Here is a 26,683-nt window from a genome sequence, read left to right as displayed (position 1 = left end):
ATACTAAATTAACCTAATATTTCTGCTCAACAGGCCTCATTGATGGTTATGCAGATGAAAGAGCATTTCTGGAAAAACAAATCCAGGAAAAAACAGATATTACAGACCATCTTGAGCAAGAGCTACTATGTACAGGTAACAAATTGCAGGAACTAGAGGCTGAACGACGGCAGATCCAGGAAGAAAAGGAGCTACTCTCCAGACAGAAGGATGCCATGAAAGCAGATGCAGGACCAGTAGAGCAGCGTATGTATTCTACACAATCTTTCTATGAGGTCCTCTCATATTTTCCTACTCCATCTTTAGTAAATTTTCAGAAGTCTTGACTAACTTTTTTCTTTTTTAGTATCATTCATAGAACAATGCAATAAGGCCAACAGTTTCATACGTGGGTGTCTAATTTGACCACAAAAATTAATATTTAGGCAACTAAAAAGAAAGTAGCCTGATTTTCAGAAGTGTGAGCAACCACAGCTTCCAATAAAGTCAGTGAGAAATGTCGTTGCTCAGCACCTCTAAAAATTAGGCCACTTTTAGGTGACCGCATTTGGACTTAGCTGCTGATTTTAGACACCCAACTTTAAAAATGTTGGCCTAACTCAGTTCCTTCCTAGTACAGTTAGCTCTGTTGCCACTGTTTGCACAAGAAACTCTACTTAAGTACACATGATTGAAGTAGTCACACAAGTTCACACATGATTAGACACCTGAGAAAGGTGCGTTCTTCCCTCACCAAACGCCTCTTTCAGGGACTCATTATTAGGAAAGAATGTAACAAAGATGATGTCACAGCTTCAGTTGAGCTCCCTCTGCAGGGTGGCATAGCAGACTCTATTAAGGGGAAATCCAGCACCTGGATCCCCAGTTATTTTAAGCCTCCGGAGTCTGAACAGGGGCCAGGCACTGTCCCAATCTTGGGGTCTCTAGGTATGCTCTCGGAATGCAGACCCTCACCTAACATTTCCTTCAGAGAGCTATGACCACATGGCCAAGCTGCCTAGCACCTGGAACCAGTGCTGACTCCTCAGATTCCCCCCTGTAGCTTAAACACGTCGTCGCCAAAATCCCCTCAAAAGTGTGAGCCTTCTGGGTTGCAGTTTGACTTTCTCCAGGGAAATGTGGTTGTTGTAGCATACAACGCATGCACATACTTTGCCCAGATTTTTAACAAATTATTGTTCTGGACTTAATCACACAAGTAATATACAGATCCATACAAAATAAATAACCCTACACAGTAGAACCTCAGAGTTACAAACACCTCAGGAGTGGAGGTTGTTCATAACTCTAAAATGTTTGTAACTGAACAGCATGTTATAGGTTGTTCGTTCAAAAGTTTACAACTGAATATTTACTTCATTCAGCTTAGAAACTTTATGATGCAGAACAAAAATGCTGCTTTTAACCATCTTAATTTAAATTAAACAAGCACAGAAACAGTTTCCTTACCTTGTCAAAAACGTTTTTAAAACTTTCCCTTTATTTTTTGTACTAGTTTACGTTTAACACAGTACTGTACTGTATTTGCCTTAGTGTGTGTGTGTCTGTCTGTCTCTCTGCTGCTGCCTGGTTGCGTACTTTCAGTTCCATATGAGGTGTATGGTTGACTGGTCAGTTTATAACTTGGTGTTCGTAACGCTGAGGTTATACTGTATGTGTTTTCCCTCACTTTTGCTCACCCTTCCTTTGGGGGTCTTTGGGGAAACCCTCTGAGCTGAGGTAGACAGGGTCGTCGTCCTCCCCCTGTTGCCTCATCTCTTTCTCTTAGCTCCCCTCATCTTAAGCTGGTGAAAATGGCTAAAGAGAGAGCACATAGAACAGCTCCTGCTCTTTATAACCTTCCAGTCCTCTGTCAGGTGACTCCCTAGTCAACCTCAAGAGGTGACCACAGAGTCCTATCAGATGATTTAATTGCTAAGCAGTCTCATTCTCCCCCCAGCCCCGCCTCGCTAAGCAGTTCTTCTGGGTAGGAACTATCTTATTGTCTAGGTTGTTTGCATTTGAATAGAGGACCATACCGATTTAATGAGCCTCTATTGTCAGCCTGTATCACTACACCTTGGAATTTCAGTCCAATATGGAGATAATAAGACAACAGAGAAATTAAAGAAGTTTGTATCTAAAATGGAATCTGTAGTCTGACACAAATACATATAAAGGGCCCCTGCTATCAAGTAGAATTCACAAACTGTACAAATACATTCCCAAATTGTCAGATATGGCAGGACGAGAAAAAGCCGCTATCTGCATGTAACCAGCATCACCCAATGAGTTGTCCAAAAGGAAGAGAAGTACTCTGGAAAAAAATATTTTGTGGCTTTTGATAGTGAAGGGACTCTTCTGTTAAATAGCACATAGAAAGAAACCTCCCAGTTGGTTTAATCTAGTTAACTGTTTACTTAACAAAAGTTTAACTTCATAAAGTACATGCATTTTTTAATCCTTCCTTCAACAAGGAACTAAATGTCTGTGAATCAATATTTGTTGAGGAGAAAAAGTTAGGACAATGGTATTTAAACAGTGCTATCTTGATCATTCCTATGCTATAAATGGCATGTGAAATGTTAGCATTTTATATAATGTCTGGGAGGTTTGATAATTGGAATAGTAAATTATCTTCAAGATTTTTTGTACACTTATTCAAAACATTGTTAAAGCTTTATTGTTAAATTATAGGATATAATCTTATTGTATATTTGCAATCTCAAGTATCCACGCTTATGTAATGAACAATTTACTAATAGTAGTCTGTTCATTCTTGTGCTAGAGTAGAGGAATCCTTGTATACAATTTGGTTGGTTTGTGTACAGTACAAAATCACTTGAAAATACAAGTTTTTTTCATGTGCACTTTAAACTTGTGGACAAAAAATACACATCTATGTCATACTTCCCAGAATAACCAAGCACATTCCTTAAGTTATCACAATAACTATGTCTTTAAATACAGCATTGTCTTCAGCTTCATTTTCTCTTAATTGAATTCATTTCTCATAATTGAATAATGAGAAAACTGTAGCTGGCATGTGAATTACTTTGCTTCTTGTTTTTTGTTGTTGTTTTTTCTGTTCTCCTAGGCATAGTAGATGCTGCAGTCGATGCAGCTTCCCAAGCAGGTGTGTTTGTATATTGCATGGCTGATCTTTAATTGGGTGGCAGACTTACACCTGTTTATTATTTATTAATCAAGAACTTTTGAGCTTTCATCTTACTGACATTACTGTAACTCTTACTGGCCTTCAGCTTTGATGTTATATTTCACACTCACCGTGTTTCTTTTTAATAACAAAATTTCTTATAATTTCTAAGCACAATGTATTAACAGATTTAATAAGCAGATTCATTAATAACCATCATCTTATTCACATATGAATTTTAAGATTTCATGCTGTATTGGAAGAGGTTTTTAATAGCCTTTTGGTTACTGTTAACTTGTAAATATAATTAACATAATGATTTGCTGGATATTGTTTTATATTGACATCTAATGTTGACCTAACAAAACAAGAATTGGTTAAAATTTATGTAAGATGATGGTATCCAAAGGATCTCAATTGTGTAGCAAAAGAAAATTGTATATATCTGGTGGTTTTCTTTTCATATACCTAAGTATCAATCATGTTTGTGAAGATTCTCCAATGATAATTGCACTTTATAGATCCCTAGTCTTCGGTCTTACCTCAAGGGATGGATAAGGCCAGGTGATATGACTCTTTGAAGTACATGCCTTTAATGTCTTATCAGAGTGGTCCTAAGCTTTATCATATATGCTTCCCAGTCCTCTCCTGAGGACACCAAACCAAAAACTGGGGATCTATACAGGCCTTCTGAAAACTCCAATTACAAGTAAGTAATTTCCCTCTCTAGCTCACCTCACCAGGTCAAGTTCTGCAGTATTTCCCTTCACATGTTGTATATGCATCATGTGAAAAAAAATAAATTTGGAATGGATTAAACTGCTACAGGATGAGAAGATGGTTGGGTTTTCCATGCCTTGTTATAAAGCTGTGCACCTTCCTCAGTTGTAAACAGAACTGATGCATTTCCTGTATTGTACTATTTGTACCAACATCTTTAGCTTAATATGGACAATAAAGTGACATGATAAAGCTGTGCTATTAATAATCTTGTAAAGAAGATGATAGCATTTTAGCCATTTTGTCTGGGATTTATATGGGTTTTTGTGGTATCGTGATAATTTTTTAATAGAAAATACCACATTTTAAAAAAAATTAATATAACCCAAACCTGTTCACATCCTTTATTTGGGTACAGCATGGATATGCACTCTTGGAGAGTGGTTTTGCAGTGATAATATAACTAACTATGCATATCTAAAAGTAATATGATTTCTTTATTTAAAAACAGAATTACTGGAGGAGACAGAAAAGCTAATGAAGGAAAAAATAGAAGTACAGCGTCAAGCTGAAAAAGAGTACGATGACCTCCAGAAACAAGTGAAGGCCCTGGAAACAGATGTGGAGGAGCAGGTCAACCGATTTATAGAGCTAGAGCAAGAAAAAAATGCAGAACTAACAGATCTAAGACAGCAAAACCAGGCTTTGGAGAAGCAGCTTGAGAAAACAAGAAAATTTCTAGATGTAAGTATTGAGAAAGCAAAAGACAGAAGATGTTTGTTTATGCTGTCAGGTGGGCCATACAGGTGCAGAGATTTCTCTGAACTGCAAGAAATGTTATTTCTTTAAGACTTTTGAACTAAAATGAAAAAATAGATATGACTGAACTTGCAGAGTGGTGTCAAGTCTAGAGATGCCATTAACACTGCTTTAAAAGTAGAGTGCCAAGTTGAGATCTCTAAATTTAGAATATTCCCAGTGTATTTTGAGGTATAATTTGGTTGCAAAATTTAATTTATTTAATTTTTTTATTTAATATTTCTAAACTTACAAATCTAAAAGTCTCTAAAATGAGTAAGAAAAAATGAGTGTTTAGAATTGGCTTTGTGTATGGCAAAGTATACTGTGTTTTCCAGTTTATAAAAGTTCAGGATGGGATTTTCAAAGGAGCCTAAAGGAGTTAAATATTACACTCCTATTGAACTTCAGGGGAGTGGGTGGTAAGCTCTCTTAGGCTCCTTTGAAAATTCCATCCTTTTAGTGGTTTGGACTACATGTAAGTTTCTCTGACAGCCTCTCCAACCACACTCTACTGGAGTCCCATTCCATCTGTCTCATCCCCCTACAGCAGTTGCAGGTGAACGCTTCCCTTCTTCCAGGTTGCATGTCCTACTTGACCACTCATTATGCACACTATCTGATCTTTCCCTGTTTGCAGCTGCAGGTACCCTTTCTTCCACTCACCATGCCTGACCTTCCCCTGCTACCAGGCTGCCACTGGAGTGCCCCCCTGCAAGCTTCTGTTCAAACTCCACCCCAGCTTGTATTACATCTGCTCTCTCTTTCTGCAATCATTCATGCAGTTTTTGCACCAGCAGAGTAGGTGTGGTAGCAATCTGCAATTCTGACTTGGCAGGAAGTCTCCTGCAGAGGATCATGCACCAAAAACTATTTTAAAAGTTAACTATAAGATTAGACCACTGGTAATGATGTTCATTCATACTAGGTGAAATTCACTGGGATGCAGTGGATCAACACAGTGCCCTCCAGATCACTTCAGTTCTGTGGTAAAGCTGTGCCAGGAAGTCTACATGCCACTGGATCTGCAACAGTATGGATCCAGTGTCAAAATCAGTGCACAGGGAACACAGAATAGCAATGGCTGCCATTGTAGCCCATGGCTGGAAAAGCAGCCTGGAGGAGCTGCACTGAAATCCTATCTCTTGCTTGTGTGTTGGAGGTGATGAATTCCACCCTGCTACAATTAATTCTCTGCTCAAACCCAGTTACTCCAGTTTTGTGTAGGGAGGGATGAATTTTATCTGTAATTAATATAACAGCTAGAATATTCTGTGATGCCACCTCTGCATTATTTACTACTAAGTAGTGTGAACTGGAAGACCTGTCTAGAAATATTTTATCACTTAGATGAATTTGCATTATTTCATTTTGTGCTGTTCTGATGTTGTTGTTACAATTAAAATTAGTGTTTTTTCTATGGCTAGGTTCAAAATGAACATGTGACAAATCCATCACTATAAATTTAACACAACTTTTGTTAATCAACAATGTGTGTTTAAGAGCGACATAGCACTCGGCTAGAAGCAAATAAACTCTTTATAAATACATTAGAATTCTGGTCTTTCTCCTGCAGTAGAATACACCTGGGTTCATTAAATCAGCAATTCATGGAGGTTAATGTTATGTCTCACTATATTTGACTTTTGTGAAAATTAAAGACACATATTATTGTGCTAATGTGGCATTAAAAAGAGAGAGAATAAATTTCTTTGCTGCTGTGTCTTAGACATTTGATTGTTTGTTTTCATTTAGCAGACAAACTTAATCTTACTTTTACAAACTGACAGTTGAGGAGGAACTACAGCCCATGTTGTTACAAATGTTGCAGCATTTTATATATGAGTATTTAGAAATTATTTCACAAATGTCACAAAATGTATCTCAAACAATCTGATTTTATCAAGACAAAATTGATATGCAAAATTCAGCTAATGTATTCTTGGAATCTGTTTTTTGTAGTTGGTGCCAGAACTAATATTAGTATAAGTATTCAGACTTCAACACTTGAATTTATATTTGTACTAAATATATTAAAGAAAAAGGAAAGTTAAAAACATCCAAATAATAGGCTTCTGACTGGCTGTTGCCGAAGAAATAATACACTCTGATGCAGTAGTATTGGATCCATAGGGAAATACAATATCTTTTTGTTTTTTGACTGATCAAACAGAAACAGATGGAGTACGGTGGCTGTCCAATAAATAAGAGGGATTTAATAAAATAAAAAGCGATCATGCTACCTAACCTAACAAAAACTGGTATATATAAAACAAACTCACAGTTTGCGGAAATGAGATGATATATGCGTAATTTGAATATAGATCTTTCTAATAATGTTTGTCCAAGTAACATTGTCATAATTAAATTTCAGGAGCAAGCAATTGATAGAGAACATGAAAGAGATGTGTTCCAACAAGAGATACAGAAACTAGAGCAACAACTTAAGACTCCACAAAGGTTTCAACCTATCAATGAACACCAAACCAGAGAGGTAACTTTTTGAAGTATTATCAGCTATGCTTAATGAATGTACATGATAAAAGCAAATGATGGACACACTGTAAAAATCTTTTTGTAACATTATTTTATAATGTACATAATCTGCATCTTTTGCACAGCAAGAAAATAAAGCAATATGGATGAAGAGTGAAAATGTTGTTTGAAACAGTAAAATAATGCAGAGTTTAGCTATCTCAGTAACAGACACTTTTGAAACAACTAATGAAGATAGATAAAACTTCTTAAGAATGTATGGAAATGTTCAGTCTATTTGCCAATTTATGCAGGTTTTTATACTGGAATATGTCTCAAGTGTTGAAACTATTGATTGTGAAGAAACCACTGTAAGTGCACATATATTCATACAGAAGATAGTCACTAATAGTTGGCAATTAACTAGCACCCCACACATAGAGAAATTAATAGAGAAGTTGTCACTTTTAAGTTAGATACACATGAAAGAGCAAATAGCCTGCTATTGTATTGTCCAAAAATGTCATGATTTGTAAGGTCCTGGTTATAGGCGAAAAATCCTATTATTGAATGTGAAAGACTAAGAGGTAAAAAACGGAGGGTATTACTACATAACATAATGTAAATGAATTATTAGACTTGCTGTTTTTAGTTGCATGGAAGGATATGTAATAATGTTATGTGAACTTTCAGATACACTGCATATAGACAATGAGGAAAAGTGTCTCTGTTACATGATCTTCCTATTCATTAAAAGTTAAACAGAGTCTTCTTCTGTCTCTTGCTATAGCTGACATGTCTGTATTCTTTACACTAGCACAGTTATGAAATATTATTCTATTTTATATAAGTGCATTCAGCAAGAAGCCGTATTATATTCTTCTCTTTGCTTTCATTTTACATTACTAACTACTGTGTTTACTTTCTGCTGTTTAATGTTGTCAGTTCTTCCACAATGGACTATCATGGAAGAATAGTGTGAAATATTCTTTTCCATTTATCTTCTCCCTCTGGGATGTCTAACTGGTTGCTTCAAACTTGGATAACACTTTCAGGTGGATGGCACCCTTCCATCTGATCTTTCTATCTTCCATCTGTCAAATTGCATTGACTCTGTTAGTTCCAGGCTAAATCATAACTTCTAAATACTTCAGATACTGAAATTCACTTCTTGAATGAAAAGCTGTGTTTGTCCCATCTCTCCCTATCACTCAGTTTAACTCAGACCTTATCTTTGTGCCTCAGGCTAGATGTTTTGCACTTGTTACTCACACGTTTTCCTTATCTGTAATTCTGTTCATGTCACATCTAGAACAGTGCCACAATTGTGTTTACCTTCGACGTACCTCTGCTGAAATCTTTACTTGTGTCTTAATTACTTCCCATCTTGACTGTTTTCATTACTCCCTTAATATGATGCTCCTAAGCCTTGAATGTCTCAACGTCAGGAGATTCAGAAGGCTTTATCTAGATGATGTTTTCTACTGCAGAAAGTGAGGCCATATAATCTACATCCTCTGTTACTTTTGCTGATTACCTAGCCATCTCCAAATCCTATTTAAAAACTTAGGCAGAAAACAGTTTCTTGTTAATCTAGAGTTAAGGTAGAACTGTATTAACTGACTTGAACATTAAAGGTCTAGATGAAGTTAGAGTAGTTATAAAATAACCCTCAAAAGCTAAAATGTTTTGAGGTATGGAAATGCATAATTAAGGTTACCCAGACAACTTTAACTCTCCCCCCAAAGCAACATGAGCATTTTGTCATTCCTTCTTTCACAAATTATTTTTGGTTCAAAGACTTTTGGCACAAATATTTTTTTAGGACTTGAAGAATAACAGAACTGCTGGAATTGAATTTGTTCTCCAGTGTCAAGACACTTCTTCCTTGGATGTTTCAGGGATCCCACTGATAGGCTGCACAGGGATACCACGGTATATACCTTAGCCCAGTAGGGAGTCTGAGGACCTTCAGAAGGACAAAATAGGTTGTAGGGAGTAGCAAATGCCATCACACAAAACATAAAACTCATCAGAGGCATAATTTGTATTTATTGGATTTGGAGCTACAAGACTCTAATTTTGCACTGTTTTCTGCCATGGAGGTTGGACATTCATTAACAGAGGAGGTTTTTTCTCTCAAAAATCAGTGTTATACTAATGCTAGAAACACATTCCAATATGCTACAGAGTATTCACCATGCTTACCATGTTGTCCACCAGGTTGAACAGTTAACAAACCATCTACAAGAAAAAACAGACAAATGCAGTGAGCTTTTGCTCTCTAAAGAACAACTTCAGAGAGATATACAAGAACGGAATGAAGAAATTGAGAAACTAGAGTGCAGAATAAGAGAACTGGAACAAGCCTTAATTATCAGTGCAGACAATTTGCAAAAGGTATTGTTGTGTATAAAAGTTCCATGCATTTCCTACTATTCTTCATTTACCTAAGAATAATGCAATGTTTACTCAATAATAAATAAATGAAAGCTAAAGTAGCTAATATTATAATACTTGTTTAAAGGTGGAGGAAAGAAAGCGGTGTGGAGCTGCCACTGTGAAGGGAGAATTGCCCCTTGAAGTACAATTGCAGGCTGAACAAGAAGCTGTAGACAGAAAGGAAAAAGAGGTAGAGTATCTCTAAATGTTCAGGTTTGCTTTTAATATGAATTATTTATTAGTGATTTTTGCTTTACACCTGACTCAGTGCAGCAATCTGTAGTTCACTGTTTATACACTGCAGCAAGGCCATATTGGACAGTGATCTCAACAACTCCCACAAGCTGAGCAGGCTTCTGCCTGGTAATTATTGGAACAGGTTCTCCCAAGGACCTCCTAAAGTGTTGTAGGCAGTGGTGGTGTTTATTGAATGGGTGGCACTTTTTGGTTGAATTGTTTTCCCGTCTAAGTTCTAGTGAAGCTATTGTGTACACTTGTGGAGAAAATCTTGTTAGGACTATATATTTGGTTAGCAGACTGGCAGTGTTGCAAAACACCAGAGTTCTATGAGGGAAGACCAGATATGTGCTTGATTTTTAGATTCCCGTTGCTTTTTCCTTGCAATGGGGAAAAATGTGCCATGCTTAACCTTTACGAGGGTGTTCGAGACAGTAAGGCAGCCCACCACCAGCACTAGCCTGCACACATTAAAGGTGTTTTTGGAAAAGACCTACATTATACCTTTCCAGCCAAAAAATAAGTATCCTGATGGTAAACAGGATGGAGTTCAAGAAACCTTAAAATGAAGGAGTGAACATCATTCACAGTCTGATGCCTGAAATCCTCTTTTATAAAAATGAGAATCAGTACAAATGTAGTTCAGTTGTGATTACAGAAGTATTTATTCTGAAAGAAAGGATAAAAGGCCACATTCTGATAACACTGATACTGAGTCAGTGGAAAGAAAAGGAGGACTTGTAGTAGCTTAGAGACTAACCAATTTATTTGAGCATAAGCTTTCATGAGCTACAGCTCACTTCATCGGATGCATTCAGTGGAAAATACAGTGGGGAGATTTATATACACAGAGAACATGAAACAATGGGTGTTACCATACACACTGTAATGAGAGTGATCACTTAAGGTGAGCTATTACCCAGGAGGTGGGGGAGGGGAAGAACCTTTTGTAGTGGTGATCAAGGTGGGCCATTTCCAGCAGTTGACAAGAATGTCTGAGGAACAGCGGGGGGGGGGGGGGGGGAATAAACATGGGGAAATAGTTTTACTTTGTGTAATGACCCATCCACTCCCAGTCTTTATTTAAGCCTAAGTTAATTGTATCCAGTTTGCAAATTAATTCCAATTCAGCAGTCTCTCATTGGAGTCTGTTTTTGAAGTTTTTTTTGTTGAAGAATTGCCACTCTTAGGTCTGTAATCGAGTAACCAAAGAGATTGAAGTGTTCTCCAAGTGGAGTTACTCCAAATTCACATAGTGTAAATGAGATCCAGATATGGCCCATTTAGTCTAAATTAAGAAATAAAAAGGACATGGTCACATGAGTTAAGTATAAGAATAATGGGTGAGAATTTCAAAGGAACCTGAGGGTGCTAGGTACCCAGATCTCATTGGAATTTGGGCACCTAACTCTATTAGGCTCCTTTGAAAAGCCCAGCCAATATCCTAAAATGATTTTAAACATAATGGACCAAGCTCTTCTTTTAGTTACACTCTTGAAAATCTGGACTCTATTGATTTCACTGGAATTATTCCAGATTTATACCAGTGTAACTGAAAGTGGAATTTAGCTCACTTATATTTTTAATTGTTTTGAAAAGGCTGTTGAAGGCAGCAATAAGAGAAGCTCATGTAAACAATTTTTAAAATGTCAGTTAAGTATTTTGAGACTCTAAAGCCATTGTGAGGTAGAACTGGTAAATTTAAATGAGCCCAGTCCTGCAAGCTCTCCCTCACTGGAACAGTCATAGTGATTTCAGCTGATATCAGTGGGAGTTTTGCATACAAATAGCTCGCAGGCCTTCAGAGGATGGATGAGTGACCTGGTCTACTTCCAGATCACTATTTCCAAATCCATTCAGTCTTAAGAATCAAATGTATCTTTACAATCAACATGGCCAGTGTATTGGTGAACACAGATCTCATTTGAGTAAAATTCTGTTATTTTCAGAAACAAAACTGATCCCAGATATATGTTGTTGTTTTTTAAATGTGGCTCTGCTGTGTGTCTATTAACCTCTTTGATCCACATTTTGGATGTGCAGATCACAAACCTTGAAGAACAACTGGAGCAGTTTCGAGAGGAACTAGAAAACAAAAATGAAGAAGTTCAACAATTGCATATGCAATTAGAAATCCAGAGAAAGGAATCCACTACACGATTTCAAGAACTGGAACAAGAGAATAAATTATTTAAGGTAATTATCCGACAGACAGGATATAGTTTCATTCATGTTTACCCTGAATAAATTCATTCTGGCATAAAACCAAGATCCTTAACTCTATTTGATGTCTCAAGTGTTGTACTATTCAACATACAAAATATAAAAAAATTCATATAGCCATTCTTTATTTCATGTGATCTTCTATCATTTAAATAATCTATTAATTGAAGAATATTCAGAAAAGGATACATGTAATTACAGCACGTTATGGATTTTTTTTGGTAGGATGAAATGGAAAGATTGGGGCTAGTGATCCAGAAATCTGAAGATGCATCCATAAAGGATCATTGTCTAGTACCTGGGAAACTTGCTCAGATCATGCATGAAAAGGAGCAGGAAATAGATCATCTTAATGAACAAATAACAACACTGCAACAGCAACTTGAAATCACAACAGACAACAAAGTATATTCTTTTGAAATCTTTTGTTTATATTTAAAGTTTAATGTTTATTTAGTCATTAATAGAATGCAGTGCTCTAACCTTCAAAATTAATTACTATTTATCAGTTATTGTATGGATCTGACATTCTGTTAAGAAAATACATTAGAATTATATTTGCCTGTATTTGTTTATATAATCATGTATTCTTTGCTGTTTTTAAGTACTCCTGATCCTCTTGCAGCCTATCAGGATGCAGACATCTGAGTTGCATCTCAGCATATTTACTGAATTTATTCTACTGTCTTGTATATATGAGATATATTTAGTAGGTTGCATTTTGGATTTTAGTAGGTTGCACCTGCTGGATAATGCTTCATTTCTGAAATTTCTTCTTTTCAAACTAATGAAGCTATGAGTTCACTGAATATGTGTAAATGCAGCCTTTCTGATCATACCATGAGCCATAATCCTTTTCTAATATAACGCTTGCCGGATCTGCAGGGATTTCAGGCAAGAGACTTGCAGCACTATATTGATAAGACAAAGTGGAATAAGAACCATTTCCAATATTTTCCATACTTTAACTGTTCTAACTTTTTGCTGCTTTCTAAACTACTATCAACACTTCTTTTTCTCCTGTAATAGACAATGGACCTGATTCTCCACTGGCTTGCATCCATTTTACATGAATATGATTCAGGGCTTGTCTGCTGTATGCATTAATGGTTTGATTTAGTCCTCTTTGTTAATGTGCATCAGCAGAGTGCAAAGAGACAGGTAGAGCATAGCAGCTAGTGCAGGATAGATTCACCATCCCAGAAGAGGTACTTCTGATTTAAACTAGGATAAGCATGAGGAGAAACTGGTCCAATGTCTCATATCTCATGTAGAAAGCAAATTGGGTGATTTATTGTGGTGGGATTTTATCTTCTATTCAGATAGTTGTACACATGACTCTATATAAATTTTAATCATAAACATTGTCTCCAAACACAAATATTCTTCATTTCATATAGCCTTTTGGTAAGTCATAAAGAACAGCTGTGTGTACACTTAGGAGCTGGCTGAGCATTTTGGATTTAATCCCACAAGGTGATATTATTTTTCCCTTTGTTTCACAGTCAGGGCCTCTGCTGCTCTCGACCCCTGTTTGTTGCAGGCTTCTTTCCTTGGGTTATGTCCCAAAGCCCAGTCTTCAAACCGTGCCAGACCTGCCACAGGTCCTTTCCCCTCAGTGACGGGTATTCCAGCTGCCTCCACTGCTTTAGAAATTCTCACGTTCCATCAAAATGCAAAGTCTGCTGCATTTTCAAGAGCAGATCTGTGAAACTGAGGAAGGACAGACTGAAGTTGCTCCTTACGAAGTATTCTTTGAGACCTCTCTCCTCTTTGGGGTGTGAATTCCCCCCTTCTTCTCATACATTGGCCTCAGCCTCTTAGCATTTCAGTGAATTCTCTGGATCCTGTAATCAGAGACTATGGGGCATACTCAGAGACTTCAAAGCCTTTCAAGAAGAAAAGACACAGATCCTGTGATAGGGAGCCTAAAAGAAAAGAAGTAGCCCCAAAGGCCAGGAAGTAAGGAACCCTCAGGTCCCAGTACAAATACTGCTGAGGCTGCTATCTCCTTGGGCACCAAGACGCCAGTACCACCAAAAAGGACTTCCAACGTGCTGCTTGCTGGAAAATCTTTCGGCAAATAACCCTATGTGGCACCATTGTTTCAGAACCCTCCAAGCACAGGGACTCCTCAGAGAAACTGTCCTCGACCCCAACAACCTTCTTCCTTGGACCACAGAAATAAAGAGTGTACAGACCATCCATCTGTACTGTCTCCACTGCTCAGTACATTTCAATCTGAGGAACAGTGCCTGGGATTACCGTTACCGAGCAGATTCTCCTCTCAAGACCTGTGAATGTCAGAGGAGCCTGAATGCCATGTGCTGAGAGGTGCCAAGAGGAATTTCCTGCCAGTAGCAACAAATCTTCTGGTGCTACCACACCCTGACGCAAGAACTTGGCCACCAATACCAGCGCAGCTACTGGTACCAGTTTGACCACCAGTACTGACACTGTCCCCAGTACCAATGCCTCTGGCTTCTCTGCTGGATGCTGACTCGGACATTCCCATCCAGGATACCATTACTTTTCCATTCCAGTCTCCCTCTCTTGCAGTATGTCCAGAGGATGAGACTCCAGGGGCCAGTCAGTGATTGTTCTGTTGGCCTTTTTAAGAACAACCATGGAGTCCCTCTCCTTTAACATGTGCCCTGCCACATTGGGCTTTTTGGAACCTTTGGGCCCCTTACCAGGATCAGCTCTATATAATGCCCTCACACAAGAGGACCTGCCAAGAGCAGCCGCCACCAGTACCCTGGGACTCTCTTCCCCACAAAGATCTTCCAGAAGAACAAGGAATGAGGGCAGAGGAGAAGGCATTGCCATCTAATAAATCCTCTTCCTCACCAGATGAGAGAGTTATGTCCCCTCCACCATCCTATGTGGATGACTGCAATATCTTCCAAGAGCTCATGAATAGAATAGCTAAGACTTTATAGATCCCCTTGAAGAAAACAGAAGAACCACAACACTCACTGGTGGAAATGTTGTATACCTCTCCTCAAGAAAAGGTAGCCTTATCTATTAATGATGCCATGCTGTCACCAGCCTGTACAATATGGCAAACACCTGTTAACCATTCCAGCTACAGGCGAGGGGGCTGATATAAGTACTATCAGCCAAGGGTTGAGAGTGTCTTTTCATCCATTCCAGACCAAATTCTCTGGTAGATCAACTACTCACAACAAAGAATTTAAACAGCTGGATCTTTTTGGCCACAAAAGCTACTCTTTGGCCACACTATAGTTCAGGGTTGCCAACTATCATGCCTTGATGGCAAAGTAAGACTATGAATTATAGCAAATCTCTCACTGTATTGATTATTTGCCTCAAGACCAGAAGGACCTGTTTCAAGCCCTCATCACGGAAGGCCAGATGATCGCCAGAACTCCTCTGTAAGCTTCCCGTAGTGCAGCTGACACAGCATCTTTCTTTGACTGCCACCATGGTCATTCATCAAGCTTCATGGCTGCAATCCTCCAGGCTCCCCAGGGAGGTACAAAATACAGTGGAGGATTTTCCTTTAGAAGGGCCCAAGCTCTTCAGTGATGCCACAGATGAATCCCTACACTCTCTCAAAGACCCTGTGATCTCTGGGCATCGGCATCCCTGCATCAAAAAGAAAATATAGCAAGTCACAGACACCTCAGTGATCTCACCAGTTCAGTATCCAACCTCCCAAAGACCACCAGAACACTTAAGAAGAGGTCCATGTTCCACAAAAAGGGCCCATCATCTGCTGTTTCCTCCCAGTCAGCGATTTCTTCCAAGCAGCCATTTTGAAGCTTTACTGAGGGCCACGAATCACTGCACTGTATGGCTCTACACTGCATTGTCCTACCCTCCACGTACCCTATGGGGATTGCCTCTCCCATTTCATGCGTTCCTGGGAGCATATAATGTCAGAAGGATGGATACTAGAAATAGTTTTATCTGGTTACACCATCCAGTTCAACTCCCTCCTACCCCCACCTCCCCATCCCTTTTCAGTGACCCTTCTCACAAGGGTCTTCTAATCTCTCCTGCTTCCGGGGGGCAATCAAACCTGTTCCTTCCAACTTGATTAGAAAGGGTCTACTCCAAATACTACCTTGTGCTTAAGAAAAAAGGGGATGGAGACTGATCCTGGATCTCAGGACTCTGAACACTGTCATCCAGACACAGCAATTCAGGATGCTAATGCTAGCAGCAATAATTCCATCATTAGATCCAGGGTACTGGTTTGAGGCCCTCAACCTCCAGAATGCATATTTCCATATAGCTGTGCATCTGGCTCACAGACCTTCCTACAGTTTGTCATTGGTAATGACTGCCACCAGTACCAAGTTCTTCTGTTTGGTCTTTTGACCGCACCGAGAGTCTTCAGAAAATACCATAGCAGACACCCTGAGCAGGCATTTCAGCCAGTACCATGAATGGGAGCTAAGCAATCTGGTCTTTGAGGAGATTTGTCTTGCCTGGGGCTTCCCAGAGATAGACCTATTCACGACACTGTCTAACTTGAAATGTTGGTGTTTCAATGTGGCTCAACTACTACATCAGTCAGAACATTGTTACCAGTTTTTTTTATCCCAAACCTCATACTTCAAGGGAAGAAGCCAGTCTTCATACTCTGGATGTGAGAACAGTCCTTGCTTTCTCGCTCGATAGGACTAAGCCGTTCAGAGCTTCTCCTAGACTCCTAGTTTACTTCCCAGAGAGAATGAATGGATCATCAATTTCCACCCAAAAGTTATTGAAATGAATACATTGTAGCATGTTATAAAGCTTCCAGAGGCACCTAGAGTGACTGGCCATCCCACCAGGGCACAATTCACCTCTATAGCCCTACTTAAGAACATGCCTATCACAGATATTTGCAAAGCTGCCGCATGGTCATCTGTGCACACATTTTCCCAGCACTATGCTCTCAGGCTTGCTTCTAGGGCAGATGCACCCTTTGGTGAGGCTGCTCTCTGGTGTGTATTGAATCCATCTGCTCAGCATCTGCCATCGCCAGAGCGCTGCTCAGGAGCCACCTGAAGTGCAACACCCATTGAGACAACATCTTAAAGAAGGGGAGGTTACTTACCTAGACAGTAATTGGAGTTCTTCAAGATGTTTTCTCCCTGTGGGTGCTCCACTGCCTGCCTTCCTTCCTCTCTGCTTTGGAGTTCTTACCCGTGGACTTTGTAGTAGAGAAAGAACTAGAGCAGCGAGGACAGGTCCTCCTTTCCCTATGTGCCCTTGGACCCAGAGCATGAGGATGTGTAGGGTGCAGGCATGGGCCCGCAGACACTGCTGACAAAAATCTCTGATTGAAACTGCCCAGGCATACACACACTTAAAGTGGAGCATGCTGAGGGACAAAACATCTTAAAGCACTCCAGGTGCTATCTTTATCAAATGAACACTAGAAAACCTCCAGAAATGGTTACTTGTGTCTAGGGGCTTATCTACACGGAGCAGGAATGCAGACTATGGGGCTGTGATTTCTAAAGCGCACCAATGTGTGTTGCTCATTAACTGGTCCATATAGAACCTATTAGGTTCCCTACTTTAACTAGTGCTGTTAGAAAGAGTACTACGTTAAAGCGCTCTAGGGAACATTACAAAGAGATTAGTCATTATAGTATAGGAGTAGTGAGTATAGTGTACATTACACATTAAAGTATTTACAAAGAGAAAAAGTCCTGAAAAACCCTGATTTTTTTTGACCTATGTAAAACTCAAAAATTGCTAAAAATAACCCCCAAAATGAAGTTGTTAGATCGCGAAAAATAGAAGCCTTGCTCAGATTCAACCTATATTGTCCCTTTCTTAATTTCATCCCATCACTCTTAGTTATATTCTCTAGCATGTTAAATAATTCCCTTCTCTCCTTGGTGCAAGATGTAGATATAAAATAAGACTAGACCTTAGATCAATATTTCCCAAACAATGGGTTGTGATGTGCCAGTGGGTCACAGAAAGGTTCTAGGAGGGTTGTGGATCCAGTGCAGAGGGGAGGCTCCCCACCCTGCACTTACTCTGCAGCAGTGGTTCCTGTCTCATGGGGTGGCTGGGTCAAACCAGGTTGCAATGCCACTCACTCAAATTTTGCTCAGTCATCCCTCTGTCATGATGGAAAGATGGCTGGGCCAAACCTGAGTGGCGCTGCAACCCTGTGCACCAGGTCGCAATGCCCGGAGTAGGAAGCCAGGCCCAAACCTGTAGGACAGGAGCTGCTGCTGCAGGGTGAGGGTGAGGCAGGCTTGCCCTTCAAACCCCCGCTGGGGCCTCCCCCACCTAAACAAGCCGGTATTAGGGTTGCAGCGCCAGGGCAGAGGGTGCTGTTGCAAGTGGCCAGTGCCCTCTCAGTGGGGCAAGGATGAGGAGGAGGTGGCAGTGGAGAAGGAGGACACTAGCCTATGATTTTGTGTGCCCCTCCCTTTCCAAAGATGGACCCTCTGCAGGTCACAAAATCAGTCAGAATGCAGTTGTTGGGTCGTCTTGCTAAAAGTTTGGGAACCACTACTTTAGATCAATCCCTTCAGTACTCTTCTAGACCTCTTCCTCCCTTCAGTGTTTTTGTTTTTAAAATCAGTTTCTTTGTGGCCTTTTGCCAACTTTCAGTCTATTTGACTGAATAATATTGCATATTATACTCATGCCTAATTAAATGAATTTTGTGTGCAGGATTTCTTGATACTATGTGAATGCTTTACTAAAATCCAAATAAAGAACTAACAAATTTATTAGAGCATAAGGTTTCGTGGGCTACAGCCCACTTCATCGGATGCATAGAATGGACCATATAGTAAGAAGATAGATATATAGATATAGATATAGATAGATATATACACACATGCACACATACAGAGAAGGTGGAAGTTGCCATAAACAAACTGTAAGAGGCTATTTAATTAAGATGATTAATTAATTGGCCTCTTACAGTTTGTATGGCAACTTCCACCTTCTCTGTATGTGTGTGTGTGTGTGTGTGTGTGTGTATATATATATATATATATATATATATATATATATATATATATATATATATATATGTTCCATTGTATGCATCCGATGAAGTGGGCTGTAGCCCACGAAAGCTTATGCTCTAATAATTTTGTTTAATCTCTAAGGTGCCACAAGTACTCCTGTTCTTTTTGCCGATACTGACTAACACGGCTGCTACTCTAAAATCCAAATGTAATTCTGTGGTAAACCAATCAAATGTCTGTAGCATGATTTCTTTTTTATAAACCCAAACTGCCTGTTACTCATGGTTGCATTATCCACTAAAAGATAAATGATTTTTTTTTCCTCAACAGTTTTACTGGGGTCAGAAATGAGATATACTAGATAGAAATTGTCATGATCACTCTTCTTTCGTTTTTTGGAAATCAGTACCTCACTTGCTTTTCTTCAGTCTTCTAGGATTTCTGCAATTCTCTGTGACTTTCCAAAAATATGTTTATTGGAAAATGTATATAACATATTAGGATGCAAAATTGGCCCTACTGATTTATATCTGTTCACATTTTCCAAGTAATCTTGCTTTTTGCCATTTTTATAAGATCACTTTACAACTTTACAATTTTCCTAATTGTCTAAATTTATTTAAAGATAGAGAACAAAGGGAAATTCAGCAGTTTAATCATTTTGTAGTCATTAATTTTATCCCCAACTTTCTTTATTAGCTGACCTGTTTTCTCTTTAGTGAGCTTTTTGCTCCTGTTAGTCTTCTGAAAGCCCTTTTTTACTCTGTGAAGTACTTTGGCTATCATTAACTCATTGTTTGTTGCTATCCTTATCTTTTCTGTACAAGTATTGACTGACTGAATATTCTTGTTTGATTGCCTGCTACTTTTCCATTTCCAGTACAGACTTTTTTTAACCTAAGAGATTTGAGCAATTCCTTATGAAGCCACGTTGACCACTTCTTGTTTCTCTCATCCTTATTCCTCTTACTCTGGTGCACCTGTATTATGGTGTGTTTAAGGGTCCTCCAGCATTCTTCTATACTTGTGGAATGAGAAGTTTCTCCCACTGAACGTTTCATATTATATTCTTAATTCTCCAAAACAAATTCCCTTGAAATCTTATACTCTTTTATTACTGCTGCTGTTGGTGAACTCTTTCCTTAGTCTGGTAAATTTTTATGTTCACTGACCCCAAATTTCCCTTTTCTTCTCTTATTCAAGTTCAGAAAGAAGTCAGTCTCTCTTTTGTTCATATTCTCCATTATCTGCATCATAAAGTCATCCTCTTCATAATTTAGGTACCTCAGTGAGGACATGTATTGGGCTGTTTCTGTCGTTCAACTAATTTCTGGGTAGTTAAGAATATGAATCTGGTAACTTCAAATATCATGAGTTAGTCCAGAAATGTATTGTTTTGCTCTGCTTGTATCATCACAAATCTCTTTGTTGCTGAATTGCTTTGACAGCATTATAGATTCTTTTGACAAATAGTGCTGCATCTCCATCTCTCTCTTCTTTCAGTTAAATTGTTGTACAAAATAAATTACTTCATTACAGGTGGCTTGTACAGAATATATATACATATATGTAGAAAAAAAAAGAAAATTCGTATTATATTTGTGCTTAATATTGATATGGTTAAGGGCCTGTTTGCATTTACATTATAAATCCATTATATTTCACATTCCATATAAAAATCCAATATATATTTTAAGTGGTAGAGTCAATATAGCTTTATTTTAATATAACTAGATGAATATATATTTGGAAGGGTGAGCTGCTTCTTTTTAATGGTGAAGAAATGCAGTATCTGACTAAGCTAGTTGAATATAGTATCTAACTTGTGTATGCTAGAACCCTCAGTCTTGAAACTGTTATTTTCAAGACTGAGGATCCACTGCTTTTTTAGAGAGAGGGAGATTATTTGTGTAATATACTGCAAGATGATTTCTTTGAAGGTAATATGATTCAAAGAACCTTTGTTTCTTGGGTGCTGGAAGTCAAACTATGTCTAAGGCCCTGATTGTGCAAAGAGATTTATCTGCACAGACCTTACCACAGCTGGTACTCTCTTTAACCTCAGTAATAATTTGCATAGGGGATGGATGTTGTCAGAGCTTTAGACAAGAAAGCTAGAAAAATATTATGAAAGCTTCAGCTTTCACATGTAGCTTTGTAGAAAGTAGATAGTTCAGTAAGCTCACACCTCTTTTCCAAGTCCTACATGCATGGACTTTGATTCATATAAAGATCTATGAGCAATAAATCATCCAGGCAATTTCATTTATTACTACTATGCTGCTTTTACAAGATGTCAGGATGAATGTTTAAACAGACTGCTGCCAGCAAATCCAGGAGAAAGCATAATCTGGTTGTTATCTAATATTAACTATTATAATAACTAGTAGCTATTAATTTATTTCATTGACTTTTTAGGTTATTGAAGAAAAAAATGAGCATATAAGAGAACTTGAAGCCCAGATAGAATGCCTAAAAAGTGATCAAGAGCGTGTGAAGAAAAACAGTGAAGAGGAAATAGAACAGCTGAATGAAGTGATTGAAAAACTTCAGCAGGAGTTGGCAAATATTGAACAAAAAGTACCTGTAGATGTTGCTTCCATTCAGGAGGATGCTGACAGTCTGAAACATGAGCTTGATACAGTGTTGGCAGAAAAAGAAGCTTTGAAGAAGCAAGTGGAAGATAATAATCTAGAGTCATCCATGACAAAGAATGAGCTTGAAGAAACTAAATTAAAAATGAACCATTTAAAGAAAGAACTAGATATCTTAAAGAGGGAACATGAGAGAGTAACAGAGAAATATAAGCATTTACTGATGAAAAGTGACAAGGCAGAAGTAGGGGACAGGAGCAAAGACAGAAGTGAAAAACTGGAAGAAGCCCTGAATGAGAAGTCACCAGAGCTCCTAGAAAATAAAATCCAGCTTAAGTCTGTGGAAGAAAATTCAAAGATCACCATCAGCAACATGGAGATAAAGCTGCAGCAACTTCAGGCAGCTATTAAAGAGAGGGAATCTGAGTTGTGGCAGTGTTACAACCAAATAAAGGACTTGAAAGAGCAATCCAAGGTAGAAACAGAAATACTTAAAAAGAAAATACTGGAACTTGAAGAGATACTTCAGGAAAAGGTTGCTGCTGCTCTTGTGAGCCAAGTTCAGTTGAATGCAATTCAGGAGCAAAATAAACTGAGTCCGAGAATACAGGCATTTTCAAAAGGCGCTGAAGAAGCAAACAAAAATACACAAACAGAGAATGTAAATCACATAGCTAAAGAAGAGACCGAATCAAAATTAACAGAGAAACTTTCAGAGATGGAGAACCAGCTGGCAAAGGTGTACAATAACCTGGAGCTAGAAAAAAAAAATGCACAAGTTGCACAGAAGGAGGCTATAAAAAAAGAAAACAGACTATTAGAACTTCAGCAGTTACTAGAAGACATTCAGGAAAAACACAAAGAGGAGATTAAAAAGACCCCTAAACAGGGAGAGGTGCAAACATCTGAGGTAAAAAAGTGTATGCCTCGTGATCTTTTGCTCATTTTGCATAAGAATCAATTATTTTTATGGGCTCTGTGGTGGGTGCACACATTTTTTAATAAGATTAAAGACATTGCATCTGTTCATGCAATAACAGAATATTAGAGCTGTGTTAGATATACATACTCCTCTGAGTTACAAATAGAACAAAAATTGCACTTTTGGTAAATTCCACTATTGATTTCCCACGGATATTTGAATAAAACATATCCAGCCTTTTCATGGGAATCAGGTGTTTTAAAAACTAAACATACTTCTCTCAATTTTTGTGAATATTTTCTGAAGATAATAAGATTGATGATGTCCTTGCCATGAATCTGCAGATTGATTTTTGAGGCACTGGAAGTCTTAAATGTATTTTTATTAAAGGTTTAATTTGGGGCATTCATTTTGATTTAGGCCTTGAATCACAATGGGTCTTAGGCATTGTGACACTCAGCATTACACTGCCCATCTTTTAGGCACCTAAAAAATCACTGGAATCCACAAAGCTTGAGTTAGGTATTAGGCTCTCTATATAATGAAAGGGGAGAGAGAGGCACCTGAGAAAGCCAGCATGCTAGACAGGGAGCTGCCTAAGCTAGTCGAAAGGAAATGCTAATTGAAGGGATGTGCCCTATGCCTTGCCCTCTCAGGGTGTTAAGCCAGCTGCAGGGAGGTGCCTGTCTCTCTGCTTGGGATCCACAGCTCGGAACCCTTTCCTGGAAGGGAAACGCCTTTGTTGCCTGAACCATTTCTTGCAAGAACAGCAGCGGTGTATGCCTAACTCCATCCAAAATGGCTGGAGGTAGTGCCTCCCTTATAAGCTTTAGCCCAGTGTTAGAGTACTCACCCAAGATGTGTAAAACCCAGGTTCAATTCCCCATGCTGCCTGCTGGGGGGAAAGGAATTGACTAGAAGTCTTCCTCCTCTCAGGAGAATGCCTTACCCACCACTGTATTGGGCCTGCCAGCAAGATAGGTGTTCCCTTGCCTATCTTTACCTGGTTTCAGGTAGCAGTGCACATGCCTAGAGGCAGAAATGTGGGTGCTTAGGGGACTTTTACAGTGAAAATTTAGGCACCAAGTGAGTTTAGGTTCCTGCAGGGTTAGGCAGCAGCTGAGCGGGGCTTTTTGTGGATCACAGTAGGATCTAAATCTGGGACTTAGGCACATAAGTCCCTTTGTGGTTCTGGGCCCTAGTTATTTGTATATATTGCAGTGAAAATTTACAAGCAGGTATAATCCATTCAAAGGGATTCTTCTAACAGGGTTCTCTATCCATATATAACCAAGACCACAGCACTATCTAATCTATCCATTCATACAATTCCCTTTATCATAATATCAGAGCAACTCACAATCCTTTAATGTATTTATCCTCACAGCACCCCTCTGAGGGCAGGAAGTACTATTATCCCATTATACGGTTGGGGCAGAGAGGCTAAGTTTCTGTGTGATCTTGAGCAAATCAGTCCGTGACAGAACAGGGAACTGAACCTGGATCTCCCCAGGTCCCAGGATATCACCTAACCACTATACAGACCATCTCTCATTTCTTCAAGAGGAGTCTTTCCTCCTACTTCCCCTTCAGGCAGTCCAAAAAGCTTGTCTTTCTACCCAAATCCCATTCCAACTCCTGTCTAAAATAGTCACTTCTTACAACTATTAAAACAGTATGAATTCAGCAATTACACATTTTTAACATTGCAACAACAGTTCAATGCTATTTGCTTTTAGGAAACAATGTTCTATTTGAATATTAAATTAGCAATGTTACTCCATCTATCTGGAATGAACAGGCATGAAAACACGTGTAGCTGAAGTAAGCTGATCTCACAAAAGTATAATGTAAATTCCATTTAGGATGCTCTTATAATGTAAATAACAAAGCCACTAGAGCTTGGTCCTGCTTTGGATGATTTAGTTTCCTGGCTCTTATCTAATGCCAGGAAAGCATCTTCATTGCACAGATACCTGCTTTCCAGTTTTGACTTGTTAACGTGATCAATATTAACTTCATTGTCACTGCCATTTATTAAAATTATGGAAGCCAAAGTTCAAAGAAACTTAGTGTTTTATTCTTGTCTCCTCATCTAATAATGGTGAGGTTGTGACAGATCCAGTGGCTTGCCACATTCTAGGCCCACTGCCTAATGTCTGAAATTTCCGACTCCATGGATCAGATTTAGAGGTGAAGTATATGGGGGTTAAATTACACATCTATGTAATTTATGTGCCTAGGAGGCAAAAAGACAGTCATAGTAACAAACACAGCCAACAAGAGGATTAAGAAGGGGTAAAAATGTGTATGTGGTTTGAAAGATATTCCTTTTCCTCTTATACCTTTTTAAAGTAAACTTTTTAAAGTAACCTCCTTTGGTTACTTTCTACAATGACCTGGCCTTATACCTCTTTAATGTTTAATTTATGCCAATTTATGTTCACACTGCCTTCCATCGATCACCAGTTATGTTACCTGTTAATTTGACCCTCTGAGTCAAAGATGGGTTGAGTGTTGTCTTCCATTTTCCAAGGCAGAGATTGTATGTTCTGTAGCTATTAATTTAATGACAACCTCAGCTTTGCTGCTGAAAGTCTGAAGTTCACAGATATGGAATGCAGGGCCTGGACCACAGGTGCTAAAACGTTTTGTACAAATGCTATTGAATTAAGGTCAGAAACTTCTCTTTAAAACTTTACGGTGTCTAGCAGCCTTCACTACTGTTTTTTCACATCCCTGTTGCTGCCTTTTAGTGTATTAGTGTTTTTTTCCATCCTTGGCCAGAGATCTTCCCAGAAGATTATCCTTTTCACAGCACTTCCACACAGTCCTTTTTTTCAGTTTAGGGATCCCAGTTAATCTAGAAAAGTGGCCTTTTGAAATGTAAGTCTGGGAGGTTAGGTTGGTCAGAACACCACCTATTCAAGGCACTTGACGTTTCTTCACGTGGCTTGTCTCATCTCTAGCTTTTGTGGAGTGGCACGCACGGGTCAGCATCATTAGTATTTTGATGCCATTGTAATAGATGTTTTATCTACCACTGCTTATATTTTGTACTGACATGTAGGTAGTCACAGAACTAACTCAAAGTCAAGAGGGAAGTGTATTCATTGCTGAAAGTGAACTAGAGAAAATCAAAGCTGAATCAGCTGCTGTCAAGGAAGAACTGAGTAGTTACAGAGAAAAGTCAGAAAAACTTCAAGAGGAATTAATGGTAAGAACTGGATCGTTCCATAATTGTTTTATCTCTTCCAGTGAAAAAAATTACTTCATAAAAATGACTGTGCAGTACACACTGTTCATACATTTATGAAAACTACCTGATGCTGTGGACCAGATCTTTAGTTGCCGCAAATAAGTGTCATTCCAGTGACTTCAAGGGAGTTACACCAATTTACAGGATCTAATCTGTTTCTTGAGATAGTAACTTTGTGTTATCATCTAACAGACATAATCCATCTACACAAGATTAATCTAAAAAGTATAACTGTGACTCCTCATTGTATAGAACATTTAAAAATACAAAATTTGGTTCTTTAAAGGTATTTGGATATCTGCAGTTCAAATTTGTTATATCTCTAGGTGAGAGAAACAAGTATGAGACATCTTCAAGAAGAGCTACATCGAGTCAAGGACAACCTAGTTGAAGCAGAAAAGAAGCTTGCAGATTATATGAGAGAGGAAGAGGAAATAGGAGAACTTGAAAGCAGAAAGGATGTTGACAAACCAGATAATGTTTCTACCAAAGAAGACCTGACTTCTACCAGAAAAAGTTCATCATCTCAGACTGAGAAGACTATGCAAATCAATAGCTCCAACCAAACTTTACAGGTCCTTGTTAAAAATGCAGAAATCCAAAATGATTTACAAAATGAATATTCATCAGAGGAGGTTGCAGAGGTCATAAGAGAGTTTACCGAGAAAATTGACCAAATGCAAGAACTCCATGCTGCTGAAATCATGGATATGGAAACCAGGCATATTTCTGAATCTGAAGCATTGAAGAGAGAGCAGTTTGTTGCAGTCCAGGTATTAACAGAAGAATGTAATGCTTTGAAGGAAGTCATAGAAACTTTGAGAGCTAACGAGGTATATATTGTAATTTTTTTTTATTCTGTCATTCTGTATTTTATAAAGAATATTTTAGTTCATGCTACTCCTAAGTAGG

The 26,683-nt window shown here is 38.6% G+C and overlaps 1 protein-coding gene across 22 annotated transcripts in view; it reads left to right on the top strand.

The window, feature by feature from the left end:
* The window catches only part of AKAP9 (A-kinase anchoring protein 9), a 210,018-nt gene that overhangs the window by 161,977 nt on the left and 21,358 nt on the right, over positions 1-26,683 (top strand). For 15 of the 22 annotated variants that reach the window (XM_037890710.2, XM_037890715.2, XM_037890722.2 and 12 more), the window contains 11 exons: positions 34-246; positions 3,077-3,115; positions 4,368-4,600; positions 7,029-7,148; positions 9,353-9,529; positions 9,657-9,761; positions 11,852-12,004; positions 12,257-12,436; positions 21,415-22,500; positions 25,583-25,729; positions 26,098-26,604. In XM_037890710.2, coding sequence (XP_037746638.1) covers positions 34-246; positions 3,077-3,115; positions 4,368-4,600; positions 7,029-7,148; positions 9,353-9,529; positions 9,657-9,761; positions 11,852-12,004; positions 12,257-12,436; positions 21,415-22,500; positions 25,583-25,729; positions 26,098-26,604 — 2,960 coding nt within the window. The remainder of the gene's footprint in view (positions 1-33; positions 247-3,076; positions 3,116-4,367; positions 4,601-7,028; positions 7,149-9,352; positions 9,530-9,656; positions 9,762-11,851; positions 12,005-12,256; positions 12,437-21,414; positions 22,501-25,582; positions 25,730-26,097; positions 26,605-26,683) is intronic. The other 7 variants (XM_043541209.1, XM_043541212.1, XM_037890717.2 and 4 more) reach the window with 1 other exon arrangement.

The sequence above is a fragment of the Chelonia mydas genome, chromosome 2 (genome assembly GCF_015237465.2).
Source record: "Chelonia mydas isolate rCheMyd1 chromosome 2, rCheMyd1.pri.v2, whole genome shotgun sequence".
Classification (NCBI taxonomy): domain Eukaryota; kingdom Metazoa; phylum Chordata; order Testudines; family Cheloniidae; genus Chelonia; species Chelonia mydas.
The sequence above is the reverse complement of the archived record's forward strand: the minus strand, read 5'-3'. Positions and strand labels throughout refer to the sequence as shown.